At 37.7% G+C, this 18,634-nt stretch overlaps 1 protein-coding gene across 3 annotated transcripts in view; it reads left to right on the top strand.

Annotated features, from left to right (window-relative positions):
- Positions 1 to 467: 467 nt before the first annotated feature.
- The window catches only part of LOC118276513 (serum response factor homolog), a 230,352-nt gene continuing 212,185 nt past the window's right edge, over positions 468 to 18,634 (top strand). For 2 of the 3 annotated variants that reach the window (XM_035594865.2, XM_035594866.2), the window contains exon 1: positions 468 to 1,024. In XM_035594865.2, coding sequence (XP_035450758.2) covers positions 623 to 1,024 — 402 coding nt within the window. In that variant the 5' untranslated portion in view covers positions 468 to 622. The remainder of the gene's footprint in view (positions 1,025 to 18,634) is intronic. The other variant, XM_035594867.2, reaches the window with a different exon arrangement.

An 18,634-nucleotide genomic window follows, 5' to 3' on the forward strand; every position in this document is an offset into this window, starting at 1 on the left:
GCAAGGCAAGAAACACTCATACGCTAAGTAAATGTAATGAGCTATGGGTATGTATGTATCATTCAATACCTAAGTGACGTGACAAAGTTTTTAATTATTAGACGTGAAAATCGCCAGGTGCGAGTAGGAGGGATTTCAGTGGCCCCCATTTGACCGTCGATTGCCATATTTGGCACGGCTCGCGTCTAAATATGGCTCTGGCACTGCCCACCGCCCCGCCGCTGCGCCCGAGCCGCTCCACTTCCGACTCTATTATTTCTATTTACGAAATAAACTCAAAATAAAAGCTCTATTTTAATACGGATTTCGGGCACTGAAATGTTCGCGGGTTCCCGGCGAACGTTCGCTTTTCCTACGGATGTGTCGGGTTACGGCCGCGCTTAGCGTTTCCGTCCCCCTCGAAAGATATTGCACGCGCCGCGCTAGACAGAGACAGCTAGAGGTTGAGGTGCGCGGGACGCAGTCGCGCGAAGTCAGTCGCGGTCCGAGCGGCCGACTCGTCAGTCCCGCCCTCGGTTCTTTCGCGTTTTCGGTTCGAACTTAGTCTCCGTTCGTCGTTCGGACGGTGAGGTGTGCATAGCGCGTGTGCGCACTTGTTACTGTGGCGTACTGCGAGGTTATCATGGACGCGCCCGGCGGAGCGCGGGAGCCCCGCTTCGGGTCGCCGTATAGTATGGGAATCCTCGGCGAGATGCCGGACATGTACGGAACTGGCCGGCCGCCCAGCGCGCTCGGCGGCGGCGGGCTGCGGCCCGGCATGCAGCCCTGTCCCATGCCGCGCGCCGGAGTCAAGCGACCCTCGGACCAGTGCTACGACGAGCGAGCGCAGCAGGGGGTCGGCCTGGAGCACTGCCCCATGCCCGACATAGCAGACGACGGCTATGCTTCTCTCCAGCCCAAGAAGTCGCCACCTTCCAATGGCAAAAAGACCAAGGGTCGTGTGAAGATCAAAATGGAATACATTGACAACAAACTGCGACGGTACACGACATTCTCCAAACGGAAGACTGGGATTATGAAGAAGGTGGGTGGATGAGACCGGTTTTGGCAATATTCCATATGGGTTGTCAGGGAGCGCTGACTGCTTGCACCCAGCGTGCCTGTCAGAGTGCATAACAATGTATAAGTTCATGGCAATCAGGACTGGACTGAGCTATATCTGTGCCCCTCGGCTGCCCAGCTGATGAGAAATAATTGTGTTTAAATATTTGTTATGTGCGAAGTTGTTTCAATCCAAATTTGGTTCAACTTAAATTGCTTACCGGTTTTGCCAACTTCAAAAATAAACTTAAAGTATAGTTTTAGTAACCAAATCAAATAGTTGGGATGGCATAAAATTGAGATATTTTCATATAATGAAGTATTTCTTGTAAATATCAATGTTACCAAGTTCCTTGTTTACTTGTGAGTTAGGAGTTCACTTCACATTGCATTTTGTAAGTAAATTTGTGCTAGACTTCTAAAGTAAAGTGTAAATTAGTTCAAATAGTAAATAATCAGACAAAAATTCAATGTGAAAATTCAAAAATCAATAAAATGGTGATAAACTTTGTGCAAGTAAACAGTGAGATGTCAAAGTTGAATGTCTTTATAAACATCCCAAAGTAGATTTAATCCAATTGGGATTATAAACAATTGTAAAAACTAAAGTTAAATTAAAAGATTAATGCAAAACTATTGGCTAAAATAAGCTAAAATCATAAAATTCTCTCAGTGTTTTGGGCAAAGAGGTTATAATTTTTCCGACACTTGAAACCAATGGAATATTGCTGAAAACGTGTCCAGATACATTTTTTCTGTCAATATGTTAGAATTTCTCATTTGTCGAGGCCGTAAAACCGCGTTTTATGTTTATTTACAGTGTTTTTGTGAACATTTGTGATGAAAGTTTTGACAGATGTCAGATGTTACAAGGTTATGTTTCGTGAGTATTTTATAGTTATTTGCGAGTTTATTGTTTTCATACGACGTAATATTAAATATATTACAGCATAAACTATAACACATATGTTATTGTATGTCATAAAACGGATATATTTTAGTTGAACAATCTGTAAATGCAATGTAAATAGACGGCAGCTGTCAATGCTGTCATAATTTATACACGTTTGGCCGAGAGATGGCGCTACTAGTAACATTTTACGCACTTCAATTTTATTTATTTGACAGTTTGAAGGCTATGGTTTAATACTTTTGGTAGTTGTAAGTTTAATTTAGTATAAAACCGAAGTTTAAGAACCGAGTTTAGTTAAGACTATAGTTACTGTTAGTTAAAGTGATGAGGTTTAGTCTAATTTTTAAAATAACAACTAACTATTAAGTATTGGTACTGCACTTTAAATAACTACAATAGAATTTTAGCGTTTTTCCAAGAGGGATAAATTAAATAAACAATCTACATTCTATTAACTATTTTAATTCTTACAAAAAAATAAAATAACTAACTGGGCCTATGACTAGACGTTTTCGCCCGGAGTGAACATGCGATTTCGATGTCCTGCCAATCGTGGGTAGCTGACTGACTGACAATGTTGTAAATAATAATATCATCTTTGTATTATTTCTATGAATATTTACCATCTCGATTAGGGTTCGTTACGATATTGCGACCTATTGCGAAGACTCCCTGCGGCGTCCCGGATTATGCCTGGACTACTTGCATGCATTTTGCGCTTAATAATCTGTTCCAAAAGTCAAAGTATTGATATGGAACGCCATGAACAGCGCTTTATTTGGCTTCAATGTTGAGCGCCTTTCGAAATGTATTAACCTAGGTATTTTTTATTTTTGATAATCTATTTAATGTTGTTAAAGAAAGATTGAAGTAATTTTGTAGAAGTATCTTAACTTGTTTGATAAAAGTATGGAAAAATTAAAATTGAACATTTAACTACTTTAAAAAAATGCGATAAGTGTGCATGTGCACCTCGGCCTACCTCTTCGAGAATAAAAGCGGTGACGATATTTTAATAAGAAACCTATTTTTGTCCTTACTTATATCGAAAATATCGGTATTTTATTTAGCAAAACCATTTAAAAAACCATCTAAAGAAAATATATCTAACTAGTTATTAGGCTATGGTATAGGGCAGTGCGGACCACTATTGCCTTTAATAACTATCGAAAAATTGACAATTGATCGTAATCGATGAATAATGAGAAAAATGGATTCTAAGATTGCTCATAGGCCGAGTGGCCGCATGTATTACTGCCGGGACCCTTTCCTGGCAGTCTTACATCGTCGATCTCGGGTTTGATGCCGGTTTTTGCCACTTTAATACCTATCGAAAAATGTACAATTGGTCGTAATCTAATTAGAAAAAACATTGGTTACTCTCAATGTAAATACGGTACCTAAAAGTTTTTATAATGTAACTGAGAACGTAATCAGTTTGACAGATTATAAAATTATTATTCAAATTTTTTCGAAGCGATTTTTTAGTATGTTTCGTTTTTGTATTAATACGATACCTAAGTTAACTTTCAAAATAGAATTGTAAAGGATTTTGACTTTAAAATCAATTTTAATTGTTATTTAAATGAATAATAACCCCGGCAAGATCAAATAGTACATTATTTAAAAAAAATATGTAAAAATACAGATTAAAAATATTAAAGGGTTTTATTCGATTTTTAAATAAGTAACTACTATATTACCAGCCAGTACTCAACTGGGAAGGAATCCTATCTTGTTTATCTTGTCTACGCGTTACGAATATAAAGTACGGAATTGATCAATTAGTATAATTAGTGCGCTCAAGAGGAATATAAATGATACCCTAGGCACCCTAGATGTGCTTTGTGAAAAAATCTTAGGTATCAAGAACTAAGTTTTCAACGACACTGTGGACATAAGTTTAGGTATAACTAGCTAGTAGTGTGAACTGATAAGTTTGTTACTACGATTTGTTTTCTTTTTTTTTCGAACACACAATATGGCGCCACGGATTGCATAAAGGTAATTTATTTTGTAATTGATGAATTAGTTAGTTGTTGAAGTTACTCATCTATTTTCTTTTATTTTGGTTTGGTGTTTGTTACAAAGAAACAGTCGAAGTTCGCGTTTAAGACATATTAACTTTTGTAAAGACCTTTTCCCGAATCTTGGTACCAAAAACACGGGAAAGGTAACACTTTAACCCACGAAAGAAAGATGTAGTTACGGACGCGGACACATACAAATAAGAGCGAACATTAAAATTTATACAATAATTCCTTTATTTAAACACAATCTTGGTACAACATACGTGTACCGTATGTTACACCTATACTAAGTCTTTACTTTAATTTAAAAACACAATTTTTTTCATTAGTCGTACAAGTCACTGTTAGGTAGTTAATAGTGATCCGGTAATTTACCAATAGCACGTTTATTGAATCAGACATCATTTTAAAACAAAAAAGAGCGAATAATAGTTAAAATAAAAACCGAGTATTAACTAGTTAGTTCTATAATAAAACTGACTAACGAAGTAAGCAAGATCCGATGTTAATAAAAGTACCGAGTTATTTCCTATATTCCTCGTCGAAATACCGATGGCTCGCTTCATTAACCGGCAAGACATTGTCAATCTATGCGTGTACAAACGTCTCACCGATTCGAGTAGTCGAGTAGTGATGTCCGTCAAAATCCACCATTGAAACCGATGCAAATGGTGAGCGATGGCGAAGGCATGCGCAAGCGCCGGGAACGGGATTAGCTTCATTTATAAAGTCGTTAGGGAAAGATTTTTTTTTAAATTTAACTAGGTATTTGTGTTTTTTCTGTCTTTACTCTACGGTGATTTTTATTGTATTGATTTCAAATCGAAATGTGGGTATATTTTTTTGAACTAAGTATGTATTGCTGCATCAATTAAATTCGTCTTGTGTTAGTTAGTTACTTTTGTCTCTCTACTTTAAATAAATCATATCTCATGCCGGTTACTTTGACAGGTTCTTATGGCTGATTATACGAGTACCATCTCAGTCACACCTTGCAAAAATGTATAATTAGTTAATTTAAAAATCATTATTATAAAATCAAATGTAGATTAAACACTATTCAAATAACAGGTCTACCTACGCCAATGTAGTTAATAAAGCAGTAATAGATTAGTGAAATATTCTAAGATCGAAATCTCGGAAACGTGTAAAAAATGTCTCGGTATTAAGGCTGTGCTGAATCGCCTCAATCTTGCGCCACATCAGGGTCGCGCACGCAAGCGATCCTGTCGCGCAGCGGGTATCAAAGTCGCCGGCGTGCCCTGTTGTTACTTGTTAGGCGTGCGCCCGCGCATCCGCCCTCGTTATGCGATGTTATGCCCCTTAAAACGTGCAGCCTTACTTGCCCTTGCAATTAAACGTGCTTTACTGAATGACAGTGCCTCAAGTTTACGTAGATGAGCTTTAGGAACTAATGCGTTGTATCTATGAGGCATTGTTTGATTGGCATTTGATGAATGCGATTTTAGATGACAGTCTTAAAGTTACAAAGTACTTAGATTCCTTTTAACGCAATACGTCTTTCTATTAACAGTCTTGCAACTTCTAGTTTGTTCTGATTTCCCATAAAAACATTGCTTAATTGGGTCTTACGACAGCAAAAACCAATGTGTACATTATCTTAAGCTAATCAATGTATATGCCTGCTCATCAATTCGGTGCACCTATCACCTCTTGCAACCGGGACTTTAATTGCGACGCCCCAGGGGCCGTCAGACCGACACGACGGCATTTTGTTGTCGGCATGCCGTTGTATTGTGCCGACTTTGTCATGAAAATTGCCGACAATATGTTGTTTAGATTCTAACCGCTCCAGCCGACCAGCAACTCGCTGTTATTGTTAAAAGCATCACAGTGTTCAACGCAATCCATAAAGTAAACATTGACTTATTTCTACTCCGTTTAAATAGTGCTCACGTAATTTCTGTTCGCTTTAATGGAAACTTTTATCAATAAATAAGATAAAACCTGATTATAAAAAGTAAGACGTCCCACCATAAAGCCATTTGACAACACAAACAAAACAACCAGTATCGGTTTTCAACAAGGATGATATTGCAGTGCATTTATAAATCAAAACGTGCTCCTCTAGAAATGATAATAGCCCTCATTGTTTAGCGCGATCCTCCAAAGCAAGAATAAATTATACAGTCCGATATAGGCGTTCCGATATAGTCCTTAAAGAGGACATTTTAATAAATTTAAAATAACGATTATCGTTGTCTGGCGGAGTCGTGATTTCGTTAGGTTCGTGGTTGGGTCTAGGGCCGGAATAAGTCGTCACGAACGATTACTAAATTAATTAGGACCTAGCTCGGATGTAGATTGCGCTTGAGATTATTTTCCCACACGACTTGACGACGTTTAGATCTTGAGATTTTGTGAAGTATTGTTTAATGTTAGTACATGGGCTTAGATATCTGTTAATTGTGTGGCGGCAGCTTCTGGGGCGGCCGAAATATTTTGCAATTATTTTTGGTTCGAGAATGTTTGGATTGTGGTTCAGATTTTTTGCGTGGATATACAACCGATTAGTATTATCGCGAACAATTTGCGCAGGACAAGAGTAAGAGGGACGGGCGTTACTGAAATGAAACAATTATATATTGCGCCTACAGTAATTACGGCGGCGCGGCGCGGGCGCGCATCTGCGACCCATATCTCACGGCCCGCAGCCGTTTTGTAATGCTAATGCCAGTGCGACCTGTGTGGCGGGCTTTTGTGTTTTGGTGGTTCTTAAACGCTCCCAAATTAGATGGAGTAATTGCAAGCCCAATAAAAACACAACTACTGAAACTGAGATTTATTTCCATGATGCGGTCGCGGTCGGTTGGGAGACTATTTTCAATCCGATTGAGATTGTACGTTTTTACGTAACTTTTTAGAATTTTAACTACGTTTTTTTACTGAAGCAAAATACGTTACGATACGCAAAAAGCTTTAAACAGTGAGCAGTGGAAGGAGGGTAGGGAGGCCTTTGCCCTGCAGTGGGACGATCATGGCTGAAATCTAAATCTAAATCTAAAATACGTTACGCAAGTTTTGTAAAATAAAAATTGCTTATTTAAAGCTAGGATAGGTTGTTAATTTTTATTTAAAACTCTTAGATCTCTTCTGTAGTTATATCATCTATTCTCTATAGTAGGTACTGTAATAATTTTAATATTGTATCATCATTATTAATTTGGTTGAGTCATTGAGCCAGAATGGCAACACAACAACGGCCAAGAATGTTTAATCTTCATACTTCAATTTCCGTCCATTGCATTACAAGGTAGCCGTAGTTAGTATGACGTAGTAGACTCATGGACAACAAAATGAAAGTGCCAAATATGGACTCAAAATTACCAGGAGCGCATAAGAACGCAGAGGTCGCCCTCTTCCCTACTAACTGTTCGACGCCGTGTCATCGTGTGCCATCTTGTGGTAAAATGTGTCACTACTAGCTGACGAAATATTTAGACAGGTGGCGCCGTTTTCGTTTTGTTTTCTTTCGTTTTGTTTTATAAAATCCGATATTTAAATTATTTTCCTGTGTCATAGTTCAGGTTTCGGTATTTCCAAATAAAATTCTTACTAATACGGTTAGAATTTATTAGTTTTGGTAAAAAAAAATCGTAAGGTAAAAACAGCAGCAACTAGAATAGAAGTTTTTTCTTGTTTCTACAATATCAGAAGAACCCTTTGCCACTTTACGGTTCGTTAGCACCAAGCGCGACCGCGTAACCAACTTACTTACCAGGCGTCCACAAGTACGAGAGAGGTTGTCAAATTCGTCCATACTACAATGGTCCCCAGTTCACTAATACGTTACTCCCTGCTAGCTAGGAAACGGGCGTTGTGCGGGGGACGGTGTGGATCAATAGCGATTGGGCGGTGGAAAGGGAATGTCTGGCGCGTCGGCCCGCCTCCCAACGACACCTAGCGTGAACGCCTTGTTGTTATGCGCGCCTGGTACTCGGGGGCCATTGCGATGCCTTGCTATGCTCTGTGCCACCAGTTGATTGATTTCGAATGAACCCATACGCTTTTCAGCATATCGAAGTTGTTTGTGGGGATGTCGAAATTCTGACTTTATTTATTGACTAATAAAAATATGCATGCTGTCCTTATTGGCAAATCAGTATTCAATCGTTGTTTAGTTACCGAGGCACTAGTTGTCATTGTAAACAGTTACGCTGATTAGTCCGGGGGACGACATCTGTCGGCATGTTGGACCGACTAATAGTTGGGCTTATCGGTCGGCATAGTTCGTTAGTCGTCGGGCACACATCAAAGGGTTTTTCGAGACTCACGACTGAAACGATCACGATGCGAGTTTTCGAGAAAACCGAGTTATGTGCACGAATATGTGGTAAGTTTTGTCATTAATGTCGGTCAAGATGTTAAAACAGGCGATTGTATTCAATTCACATAGAATAATTGCATTCTTAGAATTTAGAACGGCCTAGGATTTTTGAAGAGGTTAACATATTTTATGCCTTCTTAAACTGAGTAGTAGAATGACTGCAAATTAGTTATTTGTAGTTAGTTATAAAAAACCTTACAGATTACCGAATCGTTTTCAAGTGGCAAGAAAATCGGGTAGAATATTTCCCATCGCCAAGAGATCTGTCTACTTTTACAGTTTTATCAAAGTAATTTTGAAGACATCTGAATTCGAGTTGTGAAAGTATACGGTTGTATTTGATCGTGATAGGTTAGTCGTGTTCCCCTCGGCACTTCATTCCTTCCAATTTTCGCTAGCTATGATCTTGTTTCGAGTTTCATCATTGGTTTTTCACTATGCAAATGTAAAAGTCAATCAATTTTCGACCTTCTAAAACATGAATCATGACCGGTGTAACTGTAATATGAAATGATGATGAATAAGGATAAAACTTATTTAATTATTATTAGTAGGTTTTATTTGTTTCAAATCAATGAATTCTATTTTTGCACAATCACTGGCTTACCCATTTCGTTTGATTTTTCCGTGAAATATATTGTAATTTCTTGGATATAAATTAATTGGACTATGACACACCGTAAATGATAATGTTTAAAATACTAAATACATAACTTAAAATGATTAAGTCAAGCGTCATTTGCAGGATATTCCAATTTGAAGAAATAACCGCGAGGAATTTTGAAAATATGTCTGGAATAACTCTTTATAATTGAAGGCATTTTTATATCTCAAGGCACAAAGTGCGATGCAAAATGTACCACAAAGTGGTAAATAAGTGTTGCTTTTAATCTAATGAATATTTAATAACAGTGAAGAGCAGACGTTGCAATTTGTTAAACGTTAATTGAAAAGTTAAGGTGCTTAAATTTTGTACAGGTGTGAAGATAGGACTCGGTGGATGGAAATTAATTTTGTACTGTCTTCCCTTTTATTTATTTTAGTACTTACTTAAAAAAAAAAAAACATTGCTTCACTTGAAGATTTTCTCCTGTATCGTGGGTGCGTTTACAAACATACAATTTCACATACACATGAACACGAAACAATAATTTGCGTATCATACAAAGAGTTGTTAACTTTAAAATTTCCTTAGTGTTTTGAGAAAAAATCTATATTTTTCCAATATTGTCGCATAGACCGACCAAGAATAGTCTAATCGACTTTAACATTTAACAAGCGAACTAATCATTTCAAATCTCGTGATAGCTAACAACCTAAAACTTTTTGCGAACATAATTATGTAGCCACAAAACAAATAATAGTTAATCATTCCTGCGATGGCAGTTGATTACTCCATAAGATATCTTTGGGTCGTGACTGTGGTACTAAGAGATAAAGTATTGTTTCCTGCCGATTGTATTTTTAAGCGTGGCACAATGGCGGCGATATCGTATTACATTTGCAAATAGTTCTGGTCATTATCGCGTGTAATGAGCGCCCTGTGGACAAACATTGGGATCCGGGTCGAGTTATAGGCGGTGGCGATTGGTTATTGAGGAGTGATAATTAATTAACACTTGTTATTATAAAAATCTTATTTATTAACTAGGAATCACGGTTTAATCACGTGAATTAATGGAGAAAAGCTCTACTAATTTCGAGTCACAGAGGAACTTTTTATTGTTTTGTAAAAGGTTGCTGTTTCGGATCTTTAAAATATTTTTTCACTATATCTAATCGTCAGTAGTAACTTTAAAAGCTAAGCTACTTAAATTAATACAAAATACCAATTCCTAATAGTTTTGTTCTAGTTATCAAGAGTTTTTTTGTTTCACAAATGCAATAGAAATTAAGCATTCACAAGTTATATCAAATGTAAAGCGAAACAAAACAAACAGCCAATAGAAAATTCAATCGAGTTTCCGTTTCGCTCGGCAAACGGTTGTTTTAAAGTTTTCGGTTAAAATTAACGTTATACAGAATGTTAGATTAGTTTACGAGTTTCCACAGTTTGACTTTGTACGTAGAAATGTTTGGAAGTTAATAAACTGTTTTCGTCGTATTTCGCGTTAAAGATACTTTGAGTTTTACTGTATTTGTTAATTCGATTTATTTTCCTTTAACTTTGATAATTTTGGCTTAATTACACGTTGCTTGAAGTGGTTATTTGGCAAATAATTGTTGATAAGATTTGTCAATTTCTGCAGATTTAAGTAAGTATGTAGTAACAAAAAGACTTATCCAGTGCCATATACATACTATACTAAGTATTTTAGAAATTTCGGGGACTTTATCACAGTAAAGTGCAAATGGCAAAAATAATAGAAAACTGTAGATAAAATTACGAGAAAGGACGGAAACGGCTAGATCTACGATGAGGATACTTAAAAACTTAGCACTTACCTTTGTAACGAACATAGAAGAAACAAAAAACCATTGCATAGGACTTTATAAAAGTAATCAGTTTATACCTTAGACCTAAAGACCAGTGAATAAGCAGTAAGTGTGACGAGCGATCCGGTTTGACTAAGAGATGTAGGTCCCGTGGGATAACACGTAACTGTGCTCTGCATACTACATTGTAAGCTGTCGCTATAGTTTCAACCATAGTATCTACTTCATTTTTAAAAAGAGTAGTTACCTACATTAAAAAAATATGGGTATGAAAATTAAAAAATCTATTAAGTCCGTCAGTTAGGTAATGAAAAAATTTTAGACACGTATTTATTTTGTCATATAAGATAACAATACTTAGATAAAACGAATCCAAGTTTAGAAATGGGAGCAAAAATGTCATTTTAATAAAATGTACCTAGAAGTGACGTCACACGATATTTCAAATCAATACCTATATCTTCGAAAGTATTTCTTTCCGTAAGAAAATAAAAAATAAGTGTCTAATATTTTAAGATAATCTACAGGACATTAAAATAAAAATTAGTCACTTAACCTATCAAGTGTTGGCTAAAATGCCAAAAAATATTTAGGTACGAGTTAATATGCTCGGCAACATGTCTGTTTTTCCGAAAGCCCATGTAGTTAAGTATGTGGTTACGCTAAACCAATTTTTCGTCTGTTAGGTACAAGGTTTCAAACGAATGTGTACTCTTTTAGGTTTATATTAAAGTTAATTTCAGAATGATCAAGGTAATAGGTTTTATTGGAAAAAATTGTCTTAATAGAGCAAATTTTTAATGACTTTGAGGTAGTGTTAGTAACAGTTCCATAGTCGTATTTCGCTTGAAATATTTACATTTGTTCGAATGTAAACCATTTGTTACAGGCAAAGCTTTTGTGCCCTTTCCCATTTGACTGGCCAGTGTTCGTAGAACAGTAAAGCAAAATGTCGGTTGTGAACTAACTATTACTTATTTATTGGTCAGCGGTAGATTGTCACAGAACGATAGAAAACGGTTTTGTTTTACCAAACAAAACCGTAGTTACCACTACATAATTCTACAACAATAATTGAGTAATAATATTAATTAAACAAATATTGACCAATTAAAACAAATACCGTAAGTTAGTTTTCCTACTTACAATAATTTTAATAAATTGCATCTAATGCGAGTTGTTGGCCACCCTACAACCGACACCTGCGCGATAACGATGCGCCCGCGCAACTGGTTCGACCGAAATAGTTCTTCAGGTGTCCCCATCTAAACATGTCGCATGGTCACCGTAATAAATTGTGATTGTTTACTAAATGTACCCCTATTTGTAAACGTTATTGCGCTGTGCAAAGATAATTATTAACGCAATTTGTTGAACGGTAATTTGTTGAAATTGAGCTGTTTATTTTTTTAACCATTTTTATTTTTACTGTGACATGGAAACTCCATTCGGGGCGGCTGCGATACCTTGTTAAGATTATTTTATAATCGAAACAGTTAATTTTCTTATGACGCGCCGAAGTGGCTGAGAATATTTTGCATTAACTTTTTCATCCGCTGCTGTAAAGGAATTTTAGAGACTGATGTTCATAAATATGAAATAATGTTTGGTGGTTGATGCATTATTTACATAATTTAGTGAGCTCGGGGTCGTGGAACGTTTACTCCTTTCCGACATTCGACGTCAGATGTTATCGGTCGTTGGAGTCGCGTAAAAACATCCAATAAGATCTGTGGCTACCATAGAGATCGACGATATCTGTCGTTCTGTCAAAATTTCCGAACGCGCCAAGCCAGCGGGACTCCATCCATAATGTATCGGCCTCGGGAATGTCATACATTAAACATTAACGAGTAAGGTTTTTATTTGATTGCGGTTCGAGAGCACGACCACATGCTTTTTTACTCGATCAATTAAAAAAATCGCCAAACAGCCAGATTTTGGTGGGAAAACTCAAGTTTTGCGGTCACTGCCACGAAATTGGACAATACCAGCCTTTTTACTCGCAAAGTTGAATCCAATACAATTTAAAGCATTTAAGAAAACTGGATCTCGACGCGCTCCGAACAGTCTGAACTATTTTAAAAACGCTGTTTTTGCTAGGTAACCTCGATCGATAAATTGAGGGGTGACTGACAGCTCGCTGTAGAACTCTTGGCCGGCTTATTGAATGGAAAACTTTATCGAGTGAGCTTTCAAAGTTGAGTACTCAGAGTTTGATAGACCGTCAAAATAATATGAGGCAAATCGTCCGGTTGAAGGTATCGAACGCGCCCATCGGTGTCAGTGTTGCGGCTGCCGCCCACGCGAGCGGTCGTGCGGTGGCAGGCCACAAAATCACATCGTCGTCACGTGCGCGCCCACGTGACGCCTACCGACGCATAACATTGCGAAAAAAACTAAATCTCTTAACGTAACTCGAGCTTTAACCTTGGGATTTAATGCCTTCGTTAAATTGCTGCATGTGGGCTAGTTAGGATGTCTCATAAGTTCCATTTCGATTCTTTTGTTCATTGTATTCCATGGAATATAAGGCTTTTGCATTTCCCTCTACAAACAGAATTAAGTAGAAAACAATGGGGCACCATTTCCAAGATTAGGTTTTATATTTAAAATGTGATTCAATGTAGGAAAAGAACACAATTCATTGTGACTCATAAAAACGCGGAAAAAGGTTAAACCACTGGTGGGATGAACCATTCGGATAATGTCAATAATTCTCGTGTCGCGTTTTAGCCGTTAATTAAGCTATTTGTCAGGTGGCGGGTCAATTTACATTTCTTCGGGAGTCTTGGGAGATTCTCGTGGCTCGGGAGCTGCGCAACGACGTATTATTATCCTTTTAGGGAGGGCGGCATCCTCACACAGGCGCTTGGCGTCCTCCGAACCTTTTATTGGGACCACCTGTGTTTGTTTGCTTGGACGTATGAATTGTCCAGTAAATAAGGTTAGCGGAATATTTGCCCGTAGCTGCCTTAATGCTATTTAGTGGCATTGCGGTTCATTTGCATAAGGCCGAGACAGAAATTAGCATTTAACACGGGGTGCATTCTTCGCGATCTAAATCTTCGATTGCATTGAATCGACGTTCGTTCCGAATTAGAAATTCTATCGAGCATCTTAACAAACAGAACGAGATCATCCACATAAAGCGCGGAGCGATAGCAAATACATTAACATGGATGGAAGCCATCGGTCGCTGGTACACGTTGTCGTACAGAAGTATAAAAATGTCTCGCACGCAACACAATTCATGGGAACTCGTTCTGGGCTCAGACAGGCCATCAAGTTAGTTCAGTTCGCAGGTGAAATGTATTGACAACTGGTCTTCCTTGATGCGTATCGGCGTGATGGTATCGTGGTGGCGGCGCTTCAGTCGGCTCCTGTTACCCTCGGACCCGTTGCATTGTGGAGATCACAGATAAAGCTTGTTTATTTAGCGCTAAAATTTATTCAGCCATGAGAGGCCATTAAGAAAAGAATTATTAACAGTTGGACAGGTTTACGTTCATAAGCTCGGGTAATAGCGTGTTGAGTTATGTTTGTTTTTTCGCGTGTTCCAGTAATGAATTGAATGTTAATACATTTAATAAATTCATCTCGAACATATATCGCTACACAATGTATGCCATCGAGTACATTGGTTGCAGCGGCGGTGCACTCGATATAATTGGACTCCGATTAGTGTTCGTGCTATATATGAATGAAGTTCATTAATCAAGGTCGAGTTAGCGTCTACTAAATTACATAGCGCACAAACAACATTCGATAAATGGTAATAATAAAACAGGAAACTTATGGAAGTGTATTGCGCGACACAATAAATTAAGGACACGAACCGTCTACCATTCATAAAGCAATCTCGCATGTTTATGAATGAAACTGGCAACGAGACTATGAACGTGTAATTACTGACGCCATTGCCGTCGATATCGACGCCCGGCCACATTTGCATACGGCTCTAGGCTCAATCTCAATATCTATAGAACACCCAGCCTGCTTATATTGATTCAAGGATTGCCCATTGTTCTGTGGATTGTGTATTGTTAGCTATAACTCCTATTGTCGCTTGAGATTTGGTCGTTTAATTGAATCTTCCTTATATTGTTCGTCGGATAATAGTCCTCAAATTGCTCAGTGGCTTTTGGTATCTATTTAACAAGCTCGGCCAGCTTTGTCTCGGATATTCTGCAATAACTTAATACCTCGGATCGCGTTAACGGAATGTGTCGACGACTAAAGAAACAGCCTTCACCGGTTTGAATACAAATTCATTTAACCGGTCATCTTCAATGGCGGTTGTAGATTATCTCTGGCGTCCGAGTCCCGGTGACAAATTGAAACGTTGCGTTATTGGAAATTTTTGCACGGTCTCGGTATTAATCTTGATCGCAATAGTCCCCGCACTACCTCAGTTACATCGACGATAACACACCGGTTCTCCGTAATCGGTAATTATTGTTTAAGCGTCGTTTAAACTAATCGCCGTAGACGCCGCTAAACCGCCAGCCGAGTGCCACTTTGACGCCGTGCAACGTGCAATCTCTTGCTTGAGCTGAATGACAATTTCAATATTGCCGATACAGATTTTTGCTTAATGAACAAGACTAACAACATTCACTTTGTAATTACCGTGATACGTTTTCATTAACAGCTGATTTAAGTTTGCTTTGCGCAATTTGCTCCTGTTCTTTATGTGTTTTTCTGCTATTTTGTGAGCGTATGTGTAACACTTGTGTCGCACTGTAACGTTCAACATCAATTGTTACGATCTAAGGACCGAGTGTATGTCTGGAAAATATTCTGTTCTGTCTCCGTAATTTGCTTTTAAAGCCCAAGTTATATTAAGATATCCTCATATCTCGCACGTTTGTTGTCTTAAATAACACGTTCTCTGTTTGCGTAGGTTTTCACATAAGAATCCTTCTCTGTTGCATCTCCGATGTAATTTACATACTGTACCGCTATTCAAGAAAACATCCGAACGACTGGTCCGTTCTGAATCATTATTTTTTTCTGTAATCAAGTTTTCGGCTACATCTGACGACCTCTCAAAACAAACATGTTGAAATTTTCTGTCAATTTTTTTTTCGTTGTAATCGTGTCTACGATGTAGTTGTCCGATGGCAAATTGAAATTGGCGTAGTTAGTAGTATACAAGTACTTAGTGTTAATCGTGATTAAACGTGTGGCTTCTGATTGGATTGCAGTCACAGATAATGAAGCTCGGAACTTTCACTTTTCGCTCATTACAGCGCTGGTGCTGATTACAGCGAATTCTGAATTGGCACCCCCTACTGATCTTCTCGATTTATTATCTTTTCACCAGAATACGAATCATCCTTTTACGTTATTAATTGTATGACCCTTATTAGTGTCATTCGCATACATTTACTGCTTGTTTTTCGTGTTAATATTTTTAAAACATGTTGGAAAGCAAAACTATATTGCTTTCATCAGTACTTTGATAATAACGTGTGCATAACTGTGTTCCCGTCACAGGTGAATCAACTCCACGTCCTTAATGCAATGGCATCATCCTTGCCATAAAGGGTGTACGATGACGTAGAGCTGCAGACAAATACAGCCACGTGGCGTGGTACGCTCCGGTAGGCAAAAGACGAACACGGCCCGTTTAAACCTTTTACGACTAATCCAGTCGAGTGCTGCCCACAAATGGCAACCTGGCCTTTTATAACCTGTTTTTGGGGTTTCCTTAGCCCCTTGTTAAGGCTACGTTATTTTTTATTATAGAAAACGCACGTGTCGTGTGACGTACTCGTACCGTTAACAGATTGACTCGTTTTTTTCAAAGCTTTTTGTTGTCGTCGAAAGCGGGTCTTATCAATAGTCACGCGACGTTCGAATCTTATCATTCGGCTTTCACGGTTTCGCGTTCTATTTATTGTGATTGCATGTTCATTTCGCCTTTTTTAGTTCATGAATTATTTTTTTAAATTTCAGGAAATTCTTTCATTATCAGTCTGTATTGAATTAGAGTTGGTGATACCGTGAGTGTGTCAGTTCTGCACGTTGATTGAGAGATAAAAACGTTTGAGTAAATCATTAATATCGAATGGAATTAAAGGAATTCAATAGCATTCATACCGAGATGAGTATATTGTATATGGTAGTAAGTTCTTTTAAATAGTTAAAGTTGATGATGTGACTAGTGGTTTTCTCTACTGATTAAAGCTAAAGAAAACATTTGACCTCCCATACTTTCCAATTACCGTCTCTATTATTGAGCATATTAAGTGTGTAGTTTCCTGTAAACTAATTAAAGTTAATGCTCAGCGTTTAGCGTTTAGCCTTGCGCCGTCAGTGAGTGAACCTGTCTGCTACTTCATTTACATATGAATTGCCGTCTAGCCACCGTAAGATGATAATAGGTTAACACCTTGGGCTCTAGTGAAAGTGGATCGGTACAGGCTTCTCTGGCTAAAGGGTATTCTCGGAATTTGCTGGACAGGACAACGATAAGCCTGTTATTACCACCTGGATGAATATTAACTTCAGCGAAATTTATGGGGCTGATGGCTGATGTGTCGTTATTTATTTTCTTGTCTTTCTTTTTGTTGTTACCTACGATAACTTAGAACAGTCCTTTGTTATTAAATTTAATAAGGTTTCCATCATATTCCTGTGTTGCTTAATTTCTATTTTTCGTAGTAATGCCATGTTTTGTATGATCTAGTAACTTGAAACAATTATTTGGTTTTTTAATCAGTTGATACTAGTTACTAGTTAGAGTTAATAATGTCTTCTTTCTACTTTATAATCGGTTTGCGTGTTTGCACCTTTCATTGAAGTATTAGCTATTAGCGTTGTAATTAAACGTTGTATCAAGAAGATAATCATGTAAAATGGTTACTATTTCAACAGTCTTTTAGTTTTAAATCTTCTCTTCAATTACCACCTGTGCATATTCTAAATGTGGTTACTTAGCTTATATTATAATCATTATTAATGTGGAACATATTTTTATGTTACGTATAAAGTGTTAAACTTAATCCTATATGCATTTCGTTATTGCAAGCTGCATCTGTAATTCTAGAGGTTCCATTGTAAATTATTGATGCTGTCCGATGGAATCTTTTAAATATTTCTGTTAAAATGTCAACGTCCTCCGTAGCTATAAAGATGTTAAAGCGAAATGGCACAATGATCGGACAGAATCGACGAAATTGCATTATCCAATAAAATTAAAATGTCATAAAGCGACGATTGAGCACCAAAAATCGACAGAGGAATCACAGGGTATTCGTAATGTTACGTTATTATTAGTCAGTTATTGCGAATTTTATGTGTATTCTCGTTTTTCGTTTCCAAGAAATGTTACTTTTAGTGTGACGGGCGGTTTAACCGACGCTGGTTTTAACAAGACTGGCTTGCAATTAAGGACTGTTTACCGGGCATTAATTTTTGGCAATAAAAGAGGAGCACGCATGAAATGATCGGTACGCATGCGCGGTCGGATGTTCCGTGGGAAAAGCGGTCGCTTTGTACTCCATTGTAGTCGCAATTAGCTGGTTTTTTGGTCCACGTTGTCGCGGGTCGCACTTGTCACAGTAATGTCGTATCGCTATGTCCCGTCCCGAATGCTTTCTCCGGTTAATTCGTGAATTTACCACAACTCTTACATCGGTGGAGGCTTTTTTATTATTAAGGAACATGCGGGGACAAAAATTCATGACGATCAAATGTACTTTTTTTTGCATTTCATAAGTGGTTATTCACGTGTGAACGGTTTGACTGACGTTTTTCATCGTCAATTGTCCGTTTTAAATTTCTCTTGTGTTTTTTTTCTTTATTCATTTTAATTTGACCTTTAATTTCATTGTCCTCTTACTTATAAATATTAAG

Source organism: Spodoptera frugiperda, chromosome 31 (assembly GCF_023101765.2).
Source record: "Spodoptera frugiperda isolate SF20-4 chromosome 31, AGI-APGP_CSIRO_Sfru_2.0, whole genome shotgun sequence".
NCBI lineage: Eukaryota > Metazoa > Arthropoda > Insecta > Lepidoptera > Noctuidae > Spodoptera > Spodoptera frugiperda.